Source organism: Carcharhinus amblyrhynchos, chromosome 3 (assembly GCF_965287045.1).
Source record: "Carcharhinus amblyrhynchos chromosome 3, sCarAmb.v2.hapA, whole genome shotgun sequence".
Lineage (NCBI taxonomy): Eukaryota > Metazoa > Chordata > Chondrichthyes > Carcharhiniformes > Carcharhinidae > Carcharhinus > Carcharhinus amblyrhynchos.
In genome coordinates, this window is record NC_137326.1 from 5,290,507 (window position 1) to 5,303,545 (window position 13,039).

At 43.5% G+C, this 13,039-nt stretch overlaps 1 protein-coding gene across 1 annotated transcript in view; it reads left to right on the forward strand.

The window, feature by feature from the left end:
- The window catches only part of LOC145341307 (MICOS complex subunit mic25-like), a 426,042-nt gene that overhangs the window by 293,805 nt on the left and 119,198 nt on the right, over nucleotides 1-13,039 (forward strand). Inside the window, exon 7 of the mRNA XM_080186227.1 lies at nucleotides 2,056-2,191. Coding sequence (XP_080042353.1) covers nucleotides 2,056-2,191 — 136 coding nt within the window. The remainder of the gene's footprint in view (nucleotides 1-2,055; nucleotides 2,192-13,039) is intronic.

The following is a 13,039-nucleotide window of genomic DNA, read 5'->3' on the forward strand; positions in this document are numbered from 1 at the left end:
TTACTTTAATTCAAGAATTAAAGAATTTGACGTTAATGAAGGAGGCTTTTCTGCCAATTTTCCTGCCCTGACTCTTTGAAAGAGCTATTTACCTAGAACCATTTCCCTACAAAGACATAAACATACAAAATAGGAGCAGGAGGAGGCCCTTTGAACCTGTCTCACAAATCAACATGATCATGGCTGATCCTCTATCTCCACACCGTACCTCCACCTTTTCCTCACACCATTGACACTTAGTCTAGAAATCCATTTCCCTCCTAAATATGTTTCATGACTTGACCTCCACAGCCTTCTGTGGTAGAGGATTCCGCAGTTCATCACTCTGAGTAAAGAGTTTTCCCTAATCTCAGTCCTCAGTGACCTACCCTGTAACCTGGGACTGTGACCCTTGTTCTCAACACCCCTAGCCAAGGGAAACCTCATCCCTATATCCAGTCTGAATTTTATACATTTCAGTGGGATCCCTCCCACTCCCACTCATTCTTCTAAACTCCAGTGAATACAGGGCTCAGTCGACCCAATCTCTCCTCATACAACAATCCTGCCATCCCAGGAATTAGTTTTTTGTACCTTCACTGCACGCTCTCAATGGAAAGTGTATCCTTTCTTTGATAAGGAGACCAAAACTGCACACTGCTCTGACTGTAATCTGACCAAGGCCGTTGCAGCTGCAATAAGATATTCTTGCTCCTATACTCAAATCCTCTTGCAATGAAGGCCATCAGAACACTTGCTTTCTTGATTGTTTGCTGTACTTTCATGCTTGTTCCCAGTAGTGACTGGTGTATTAGGACACTTAGGTCCCTTTGTACGCCAACATTTCCCAATCTATTACCATTTAAAAAATACTCTGTCATTCTTATCCATTTCACTTTTCAAAGCTCTTACATATTCTGCTTTCAGTATTGTTTCTAGTCTCCTACCACTTCATCAAATAAATCCTACCAGCCTCTTATTTTCTGCTTTTGGCACTTATCTTAAATTTATACCCTCCAGTTATGAACTCACTCCAGGGAAATTGCGTTTTCTTAACCGATTTGACTTACCAGAAATTTTTGTGATTTAGAATTTTTTTTCTTCCAATACATCAAAAGCTGAACCAACTGAGGTCAGGTCAGAAGGCGTCCAAACTCCAGACTTAAAGCTAAAACCTTTCTGAGCTGGCCATGTGTCAGCTGTGGCTCAATGGGTAGCACTCTAGCCTCTCAGGCAGGAGGCTGTAGGTTCAGTCTGCGCCCCAAAGAAGCACATAATCTAAACCAGCACTTCAACGCTGTCTGAAGGAACATCCTGTCTTTTGACTGAATTGTTTAGCTGAGGCCCCATCGCCCTCTCGGGAGTTAATTTAAGAGATCCCAGGGCAATATTTAAGTGGACAGTGGAGGCCAGTGACCTAGTCAATGTTTATCCCTCAATTGATAGCTGGAAGAAGACGATCTGGTCGTTTATTTAATTGCTGTTTGTGGGATCTTGCTGTGCACGTTTGCCTGTTGCATTCTAATAGTATTTCATTGGTTGAAAGGAGGTTGAGATGTCCTGGGCTTGTGAAAGGAGCTGTATAAATTAAAGCTTTTTTCTTTGAACGGATCAATCAAATGCTGACTTGACCAACTGGACCATGACGGGAGCTGTTTTTGTTCTAAGCATGCTTTAAATTTCCCCCCTTTGTGCTATTCAAAACTGTCTTGTGTCACTCTCCATTCACCTGGAGAAAGTCCAGTGGGCAACAGCTGCCGAGCCTCTGTCAATGGTATTCTGTAACAGGCTGCCAGGAGCTGGCACAAGGTGACTTGATTCCTTTGCTCTGTTCTGTGGGAGGAATGTATAATCCTAATGGACTGAGAGCTTGTTTGCCTAGTGAATCAGGAATGCAAGCCCACATTTTACTGCTTCATGGCACAGCAGGTTAGAGCCCAGCACTGGCTATGGATTTTAAAATCCCTCCTTACTGGAACAAATCCCTTTAAAGCATTTTCTAATATGCATTGAAAATATGTTCATTTTTAAAATGTGCAGAGACTTTAACATTTTTCCTATATCCTTGGTTGGCAGGATGAGGAACTATGAGCCTCTCTGTATAAATCTGCAGTCCCAGATCCTTAATTGTTATCAAGAAAATCCGCAACTGACTTTGAAGTGCTCTACCTTTGCCAAGGAATATCGTCACTGCATCAGGGAGGCACAAAAGGTATGGTTTGAAGGTTACCCCTATTGACATTTATGGCCACTTTTACAGCAGCAGAATTCAACTGCATGGTTCATATATTCTGCTAAGTATGAATCCTAGAATCCTAGATTGGTTGCAGCATGAAAGTAGGCCATATGGGCTGGCTCTCTGCAGAGCAATTTAGCTAAATGGTCAAATCTTCAGTTATTCAATGAATTGTAGATCCCTGATAATGTCGGTCAGTCAGTCTGTTGTCAGATTAGACTCTTACTGCAATGAGGTAAATAGCTGGTGGTGTCAGAAGAGGTAAGAGGTCAGAAGATGTTTACATTATTTACGTTCTGCTACACCATTGTACCAAATCCAAAAAGGGGAAGTGCACTGCATTGACGTTACTCTCCTGAGATGTGTGCAATTTTGTTTAAATTAATGTTTTCCAACCACGCCTTAGTGTACATTTGCGTCAAGAATGCTACATGCATCATTGTAAACACACTGACTTGTCAGGTGATGCTCATTCATTTTACCATGGTGCAATTTGATTTGATTTATTATTGTCACAGGTATTAGTGTACGGTGAAAAGTATTGTTTCTTTCATGCTATACAGACAAACATACCATTCATAGAAAAGGCAAGAAGAGAGTGCAGAATGTGTGTTCCAGGCATAGCTAGGGTGTAGAGAAAGATTAATCTAGGGCGAGATAGGTCCATTCAAAAGTCTGACAGCAGCAGGGAAGAAGCTATTCTTGAGTCGCTTGGTACGTGACCTCAGACTTTTGTATCTTTTTCCTGACAGAAGAAGGTGGAAGAGAGAATGTCCAGGGTGCGTGGGGTCCTTAATTATTCTGGCTATTTTGCCGAGGCAGAGGGAAGCATAGACAGAGTCAATGGATGGGAGGCTGGTTTGAGTGATGGACTAGGTAGTTTCTTGTGGGCTTGGGCAGAGCGGGAGCCATACCAAGCTGTGATACAAGCAGAGAAAGTGCTTTCTATGGTGCATCTTAAAATGTTGGTGAGAGTCATAACGGACATGCCAAATTTCTTTAGTCTTTTCAGAAAAAAGATCTTGGTGAGCTTTTTTAATTATAGTGTCAAATCCTGAGTTTCACAAGTCATTAAAGTCAAGAAAAGAAGAACTAACATTCATATAGTACCTTTCATAGCCTCAAAATGTCCCAAAACATGTTGTAATGCTGTAATATAGGAAACATTTTCCACACAGCAAAGAAAGAACAAAGAAAATTACAGCACAGAAACAGGCCCTTCGGCCCTCCAAGACTGCACCGACCATGCTGCCCCACTGAACTAAAACCCCCTACTCTTCCGGAGACCGTATCCCTCTACTCCCGTGCTATTCATGTACTTGAAAGAATGAGATAAAAATAATAAGCATTGAGATAAATGACCAGATAACTCGTTCACAATGTTGGTTGCGGGAACCAATGTGTCAACCTAGATTAAGTGTTAAATTTTAGGATTACAGAATCGCAGATTTGTTACAGTGCAGGCAATTCAGACCATTGTGTCTGCAACAACTCTCCAAATGAGCATTAGGACCTGGTTCCAATCCCCTGCCTTTTCCCCGTACCCCTACCCATTGTTTATATTCGAGTAATCATCTAACACCCTCTTGAAGGCCTCGATTGAACCTGCATACACTATATTACCAGGCAGGGCATTCCAGATCTGACAGAGCTCTTGCTATATGAAAATATTTTTTCTTACATTGCATTTGCTTCTTTTGCAAATCACTTTCAGTCTGAGCCTTGTTCTTGTTTCTCCCCATCTACTCTGTCCACCCCCTCTATCAAATCTCCCTTTTGTCTTCTTCTCTCCAAGAAGAACAGACCCAACCTCTCTAATCTATCTTCATAACTGCAGTTTCTTATCCATGGAACCACTCTTGTAAACCTTTTCTGCATTCCCTTCAATGTATTCTCTTATAGTGTGTGTCTAGAACTGTACACAGTGCTCCAGCTGAGGTCTAACTAGTGTCATGTATAAGTGTATTTGCAATTGTACTCTATGCCCTATTAATAAAGCCAAGGATACTGTATGCATCACCAACGACTCTGTAACCTGCCTTGCTTCCTTCAATGATATGTCCACATACACCCAGGAGTCTTTGCTTCTGCATCCATTTAAGAATTGTACCCTTTATTTCATATCGACTGTCCATTATATTCCAACCAAATGCATCACCTCATACTTCTCCGCGTTGAGCTTCATCTGTCCACTCTACCAACTTGCCCATGTTCTTTTGAAGTTGTACACTGTTGTCCACATAGTTTTCAATGCTTCTAAATTTTGTGTCATACACAAACTTTAAAATTGTCCCCTGAACACCAAGATCTAGCTCATTGATATATATCAGGAAAAGCAAGGGTCCTATTACCGACCACTGGGGAATTCCGCTACAAACATTCCTCCAGCCCAGAAGCATAATTAAGAGCTCCACGTATTCCGGACATTCTTTCTTCCACCTTCTTCCTTTGGGAAAAAGATACAAAAGTCTGAGGCTACGTACCGACCGACTCAAGAACAGCTTCTTCCCTGCTACTGTCAGACTTTTGAATGGACCTACCTCACATTAAGTTGATCTTTCTCTACACCCTAGCTATGACTGTAACACTACATTCTGTAACCTCTCCTTTCCTTCTTTATGAACGATATGTTTTGTCTGTATAGCACGCAAGAAACAATACTTTCACTGTTTACTTATACATGTGACAACAATAAATCAAATCAAATCAAATCAAAAAGATATCCATTAACCATTATTCTCTTTCTCCTATTACTGAGCCAATTTTATATCCACATTGTGACTAGCTCTATTATTCCACAAGTAATATTTCCACATAGGTCTATTGTGTGGCACGTATTGAATGCCTTTTGAAAATCCATGTACAGCACATCAACAGCATTACCCTCATCGACCCTCTTTGTTACCTTTTCAAAAAACTCCTGAAAGTTAGTTAAACATGATTTCCCCTTTAGAAATCCACGCTCAATCTTCCGAATCAACCCATAGTCTTCTATGCAACTACTAATTCTATCCTGTTTCTGGAGGCTTCCCCACAACTGAAGTTAACCTGATTGGTCTGTAATTGCTGGGCTCATCCTTACAATCTTTTTGGAACAAGTCTGTAACATTCGCAATTCTCCAATCCTTCCCTGAGTCCAGAGAAGTCTGGACAATTATGGCCAGCGTCCGTGAAATTTCCTTCAAGTATCCTGGGATGCATCTCATCCAGTCCTGGTGCCTTGTCAACTTCAAGTATTGATAGTGAATCTAACATCTCCTCCTTATCAATTTTGAACCCGTCTGGTGACAGAGGTTCCTCATCAGTCACCATGGCCTGGGTAACATCTACCTCCTTGCTAAAGGTAGGTATAAAGTATTAATTTGCTCAGCCATGCTCACTGGTCCATGTGTAAATTCCCTTTCAGGTGCCTAATCAACCTTCCTCCTCCTTATGGGCAGCATGGTGCCACAGTGGTCAGCATTGCTGCCTCACAGTGCCAGGGACCTGGGTTCGATTCCCAGCTTGGGTCACTGTCTGTATGGCATTTGCATGTTCTCCCAGTGTCTATAGGGGTTTCCTCCAGGTGTTCTGGTTTCCTCCCACAGTCCGAAAGACATGCTGGTTAGGTGCTTTGGCCATGCTAAATTCTCCCTCAGTGTACCTGAATAGGCGGCAGAGTGTGGCAGCTAGATTTTCACACTAACTTCATTGCAGCATTAATATAAGCCTACTTGTGACACTAATAAATAAACTTTTAATATTTATATGCCTATAGAAGACTTTGGGATTCCCCTTTATATTGGCTGCCAGCCTTTTCTCGTAATGACTCTTTGCTTCTCTAATTCTTTTGAGGGAATATACCTTGACTGTGCCTGGACCATTGCTTTTTTGAGGATTGCCCATCGTTTGGCCATAGTTTTTCCTGCCAACTGTTTACTCCAGTCTATCCAGTCCAGCTCCATTCTTGCTCCATTGAAATCGGCTCTTCCCCAATGAATAATTTTTACTCTGGCTTCCTTATTATTATTTTCTGCCATCGTCCGAAACCTTACGATACAATGATCACTGACTCCTAAATGTTCCCCCCGCTGACACTTGCACCGCTTGGCCCAGGTCATTTCCAAGAACCAGGGCCAAAAGTGCATCATTTCTTGTGGGCCTGGTCAAGGTGTATTCCCTCAAAGACAAAGGTAGGGCAACAAATCCAGAACTATCTGGATCAAAAAGGAGATAGCAATTAAGAAGTAGAAGAAAATGTGTGCTTATAACAGGTGTCAGGGAGAAAATAGTTGTGAATCAAGAGAAATACAGAAGGTTTGGATAGAAGAGGAAAAAGTATATTAGAGAAGTGAAGAGTCATTATGAGAAAAGGCTGGCAGCTAACATAAAGGGGAATCCTAAAGTCTTCTATAGAAAACTTCTCTGAACACAATCAAGGAACATGTGCCCCCTCTGCTCTTTAGACTACCACTGTCCCAGTCTTTGTTAAAGTAATTAAAAGTTTTCCATTTTAACTACTCTACGATGTTTGCATTTCTCTGTAATTTTCCGCAGACTTAAGACCATAGGAACAGGAGTAGGCCATTCAGCCCTTGCTTTGCCATTTAATAAGATGATGCCTAACACTCAGTCAGTCTACTTTCCTGCTTTCTCTCTATAATCCTTAATTCTCCTAAAGATTAAAAGCCTGTCAATCCTTGATAATGTTCAATGATGTGGCCTATACAGCTTCCTGGAGCAAAGAATTCAAAGATTTACCACTCTTTGAGCCAAAAAAATTCTTCCTCAAATCCTTCTTAAATGAGCACCCCCTTACTCTGCTACGACGCCTTCCGGTCCAATACTCCAACATCCTCCCAACATTCACTCTGTCCAACCCCTAAGAGTGTTACATATTTCAGTCATATCACCTCACATTCTTCTGAACTCCAAGGAGCACAGACACAACCTGTTTAATCTTTCTCACATGGCAATCCCTCTCAACCCTGGATCATCCCAGTAAACCTCCTCTGTACTGCTTCTAATAACAATACATATATATATATATCTTATCTGCAATGCAGATTCTGTCCGTATACGTATATACATCGTAGAATCATCTTCTATGAGGATGTGTCTAGGGCGGTGGATAGACGAGAGCCGGTGGATGTGGTCTTTCTTGATTTTCAGAAGGCGTTTGAAAAGGTACCTCACAAGAGGTTATTGCAGAAGGTCAGGGGACATGGAGTTGGGGGTAGGGTGTTAGCGTGGATAGAGGATTGGTTGTCAAATAGGAGGCAGAGAGTGGGGGTCAACGGGTGTTATTCGGATTGGCGATGGTGACTAGTGGAATGCCCCGGGGTCGGTGCTGGGGCCTCAGCTATTTACCATTTATATAGATGATCTGGAGGAGGGAACCGAGTGTAGGGTGTTGAAATTTGCTGATGACACCAAGATTGGGGGAACGGCAAATTGTGCGGAGGGTATGGAGAGTCTACAGAAGGATCTAGATAGGCTGGGCGAATGGGCCAGGAAATGGCAAATGGAATTTAATGTTGGCAAGTGCGAGGTGGTCCACTTTGGTAGGAATAATGGTAGGAAGGATTATTACTTACGTGGCGAAAAACTGCAGCAGGCGACGGTGCAGAGGGACCTCGGGGTCCTTGTGCATGAGTCGCAAAAACCCAGCTTGCAGGTGCAGCAGGTGGTCAGGAAGGCGAATGGGATGCTGGCCTTCATAGCGAGGGGGATTGAATATAAAAGTAGGGAGGTCTTGCTGCGGCTGTATAGGGCATTGGTGAGGCCGCAGCTGGAGTACTGTGTGCAGTTTTGGGCGCCGTACTTACGCAAGGATATTTGGCCTTGGAGGGAGTGCAGAGGAGGTTTACTAGGCTGATGCCGGAGTTGAAGGGGTTGAGCTATGAGGAGAGGCTGAATAAACTAGGCTTGTACTCGTTAGAGTTTAGAAGAATGAGGGGAGATCTCATGGAGACGTATAAGATGATGAATGGGATGGATAGGATAGAGGTGGATAGACTCTTCCCGCTCAGAAAGGATAGTAGGACTAGGGGGCACAGCCTCAAGATAAAGGGGGGGCGGTTTAGAACGGAGTTGAGGAGGAACTTCTTCACTCAAAGGGTGGTGAATCTCTGGAATTCTCTGCCCGTTGAAGTGGTGGAGGCTGCCTCGCTAAATATTTTTAAGACGCGGGTTGATGGGTTTTTGATAAGAGAGGGGATTAAGGGTTATGGGGAGAGGGCGGGAATGTGGAACTGAGACACGACAGATCAGCCATGATCTTATTGAATGGCGGGGCAGGCTCGAGGGGCTGGATGGCCTACTCCTGCTCCTATTTCTTATGTTCTTATGAATTATGGAATCCTGCAGTGCAGAAGGAGGCCATGCGGCCCATCCAGTCTGCACCAACCACAATCCCACCCAGACCCTTATCCCCAAAACCCAATGCATTTACCTTAGCTGGTCCCCCTGATTCTAATTTATTATGGCCAATCCAGCTAACTCGCACATCTTTGGACTGTGGGAGGAAACTTGAGCATCTAGAGGAAACCCACACAGACACAGGGTGAACATGCAAACTCCTCACAGACAGTGGCCCAAGCCAGGAATTGAACCCAGGTCTCTGGCACTGTGAGACAGCCGTAATAACCACTGTTCCACCGTGCCATCCAACTACTGTGCCACCATGCTGTCCAACCACTGTGCCACTGTGCCGTCCATATATGTGCCATGTATATTTAGATGGGGAGAATCCACATTGCAACTCTGAGAGGAGCTGTTCAGCTGCAGGAAGAAGTTTCACAACACCACGTTAAAGTCCAACAGGTTTATTTAGAATCATGAACTTTCGGAGCGCTGCTCTTTCATCAGGTGAGTGGAGAGGTAGGCTCTCTCTGTGCATACCCCAGTCCAACGCCGACATCTCCACATCATAGCTACAGGAAGAAGGTGATTAAGGAGGACTTTTTCAAAGCCCTTCCCAGTGGCTGACAACAGAGAAATTCCTCTGCAGTTACAGCAGTCGGACTTGTCACCTTTGTTAAAGACGGCCACGATTATGGTGCAGGGAAAGTTTGCTTGATGGTTACCAGGGAGGAGGGACTCTGGCTTATTATTTATTTACTCTATCAAGACCCTTCACACTTGTGAACATGTCCATCAAACCTCCCCTATTTTCTCTGCTGCAAGGAGAGCAATTCCTGTTTCTCCAGATTCTCCAGCTAACTGGAGTTCTACATCCCTGGCATCATTCCAGTAAAGCTCTTCTGCAACCTCTCTAAGGCCCTGACATACTTCCCTAAGTGATACGGGCCTGCAACTTGATGGGCATTTTGACAGTGAGCTGTCAGTGTTCACCATCATTACCTCCTGAATTTCTTGAATTGCACTGCAACTTCAGGATTTGGGGGCAAACGCAATTTGAAACATTAAGAGGTGGTACCCTTGGCACACCATCCCTTCAATCCTAAAGCCCTTTTCTTCTCTAAAACCATTGTTAGAAAGTTAAGCCTTGTCCAGTAAGGTGTAACTATCTTTAAGAGCAATCTGTGTACTAACTATTACTGGACAACCAATTTGACACTCAAAAAAAAGTTGAATATTGTGAAATATCCCCACTATTAGACTTTTTATTTATTTTTAAAAGTTTTTTAATGATATTTATGGGCAGCACGGTGGCGCAATGGTTAGCACTGTTGCCTCACAACACCAGGGACCCAGGTTCAATTCTGGCCTTGTGTCACTATCTGTGCGGAGTTTGCACATTCTCCCCGTGTCTGCATGTGTTTCTGCCAGGTGCTCCAGTTTCCTCCCACACTCTAAAGATGTGCATGTTAGGTGGATTGGCAATGCTAAATTGCCCCTTGGTGTTCCAAGATGCTTATGTTAGATGGATTGACCACGCTAAATTGTCCCTTAATGTCCAAAGATGTGTAGGTTAGGTGGATTGGCCATGCTAAATTGCCCCTTGATGTCCCAAGATGTGCGTGTTAGGTGGATTGGTCATGCTAAATTGCCCCTTGGTGTTCCAAGAGGTATAGGCTAGGTGGATTGGCAAATGCTAAATTGCCCCTTGAAGTCCCAAGATATGTATGTTAGGGGGATTAGTGGGATAAGTACATGGGGTTATGGAGATAGAACATAGAACATTACAGCGCAGAACAGGCCCTTCAGCCCACGATGTTGCGCCGACCAGTTAAAAAAACAATGACCCTCTAACCTAAACCAATCCCTTTTCGTCCATAAACCTATCCACGGATCTCTTAAACGCCCCCAAACTAGGCGCATTTACAACCGCAGCAGGCAGGGCATTCCAATCCCTCACCACCCTCTGGGTAAAGAACCTACCCCTGACATTCGTCCTATAACTACCCCCCCTTAATTTAAAGCCATGCCCCCTCGTGCTAGCTTTCTCCATCCGAGGAAAAAGGCTATCACTGTCCACCCTATCTAAACCTCTAATCATCTTATATGTTTCAATAAGATCCCCTCTTAGCCGCCTTCTTTCCAGCGAAAACAACCCCAAATCCCTCAGTCTCTCCTCATAGGACCTCCCATCCATACCAGGCAATATCCTGGTAAACCTCCTCTGCACCCTCTCCAAAGCCTCCACATCCTTCCTGTAATGTGGGGACCAGAACTGCACACAGTACTCCAAGTGCGGCCGCACCAGAGTTGTGTACAGTTGCAACATGACGCTGCGACTCCTAAATTCAATCCCCCTACCAATAAACGCCAAGATACCGTATGCCTTCTTAACAACCTTATCTACTTGATTCCCAACTTTCAGGGATCTATGTACACATACACCTAGATCCCTCTGTTCATCCACACTATTCAAAGTCCTCCCGTTAGCCCTATACTCAACACATCTGTTATTCCTACCAAAGTGAATTACCTCACACTTCTCCGCATTAAACTCCATCCGCCACCTCGCGGCCCAGCTCTGCAACCTGTCCAAGTCTTCCTGCAAACTATGACACCCTTCCTCACAATCTACCACACCTCCGACTTTGGTGTCATCAGCAAATTTACTAATCCACCCAACTATACCCTCATCCAGATCATTAATAAAAATTACAAACAGCAGTGGCCCCAAAACATATCCCTGAGGCACACCACTCGTAACCGAACTCCATGACGAATATTTACCATCAACCACCACCCTCTGTCTCCTATCTGCTAGCCAATTCCTGATCCAATTTCCTAGATTACCCTCAATCCCATACATCTGCATTTTCTGCAGAAGCCTACCATGGTGAACCTTATCAAACGCCTTACTAAAATCCATATATACCACGTCAACTGCCTTACCCCCATCCACCTCTTTGGTCACTTTTTCAAAAAACTCAATAAGGTTAGTAAGGCACGACCTACCCGCTACAAAACCATGCTGACTATCTCCAATCAATTCATTACTCTCCAAATAACTATAAATCCTATCCCTAATAATTTTTTCTAAAACCTTGCCCACAACAGAAGTGAGACTCACCGGTCTATAATTCCCGGGGAAGTCTCTGTTCCCCTTCTTAAACAATGGGACAACATTCGCTAACCTCCAATCTTCCGGTACTATACCAGAGGCCAACGACGACCTGAAGATCAGAGCCAGAGGCTCTGCAATCACTTCTCTTGCCTCCCAGAGAATAGGGCCTGGATAAGATGCTCTGTCAGTGAGTTGGTGCAGACTGATGGTCAGAATGGCCTCTTCTGTCCTGTAAGGATTCTATGATTTCAGTTTTTACATTAACCCCATAGATAGGGCCTGATCTTTATTCCTCTCTGCAAAAATGTCATAAAGTGGTTTGATTCGTAATGCTTTTCATTTCCTGATTTGTTGTCTGTGAAAAGAAATGTCATGTGATTGGCTGCTTTGCCTGCTTAGTGACACCATTGAATTCAACATTGGGATCCCCCATTAAGCAACATTACAATCAACTGCATGGCAAGAGACGTCAAGTTCTCAGCCGCAGAGGTCGCTAGGTCTCCCAGTGCAACTTTCTTTGAGATCAGCAGCAATCACCATTATTTTGCCGCTGAATTAGCAGCCATAGAGTTGAATTAGAGATTACAGTATTACATCTGGAGTAAAACAAGAAGATAAAATGGGGTCTGGGACTAATTGGCTAGCTCTATAGAGAACTGGCATGAGATGGATGGACCGAATGGTCTCCTCCTGTGCCGTAATGATTCTATCACTCTCCCTATTAGTTAGCACAGCGGGTGTTATTATCACAGTGCTGTTCCCCATTGATTGGGCACATTATTGTTTTACCAACTCAAAGATTTTAGGATATAGGTTTGTGACTATCCATTGCTGAGATGGTGTTTTGGGTTATAATGTAATTTATAAAGTTCTGTATTTTATTACACTATTGGGATGCGGCAATTCTGAAAACTAATACAGGCATAGCGATAAAGACTCGTTAAGTGCAAATCCGTGAGTTGATTATTGACATCAGTCGGCAGTTTCTGGGCATGTGTCTAATTAAGATCTATGGGAATTTGCTTTCAGTTGCTGTCTGATTCCCTTGACGTCACATCAGCAGCTCTGCTGTGAAGTGGTGAGAAACTCTGAAATGGAATAAAGTCTTGTTTAGATAAAAACCCCTTGAAAGCATTCAGATTTTGGAGATTAACTTTTAGTGCACCACTGTTATTTTTAGGCTATTGCTGGAATTAGCTTTCTAGATTTGCACATATGTGGCTGCCTGCAATGAGTTCTATCCCTGCTCCTCACCCACTTACCTTTCACCCTTCTCCCTCTTTAGTCACCCTTCAGGGTAAATTAATCTATCTCCTGTCAAACTAGTACTTCAGAGTCTCTTTTCTTGCTTAAAGTTTTTA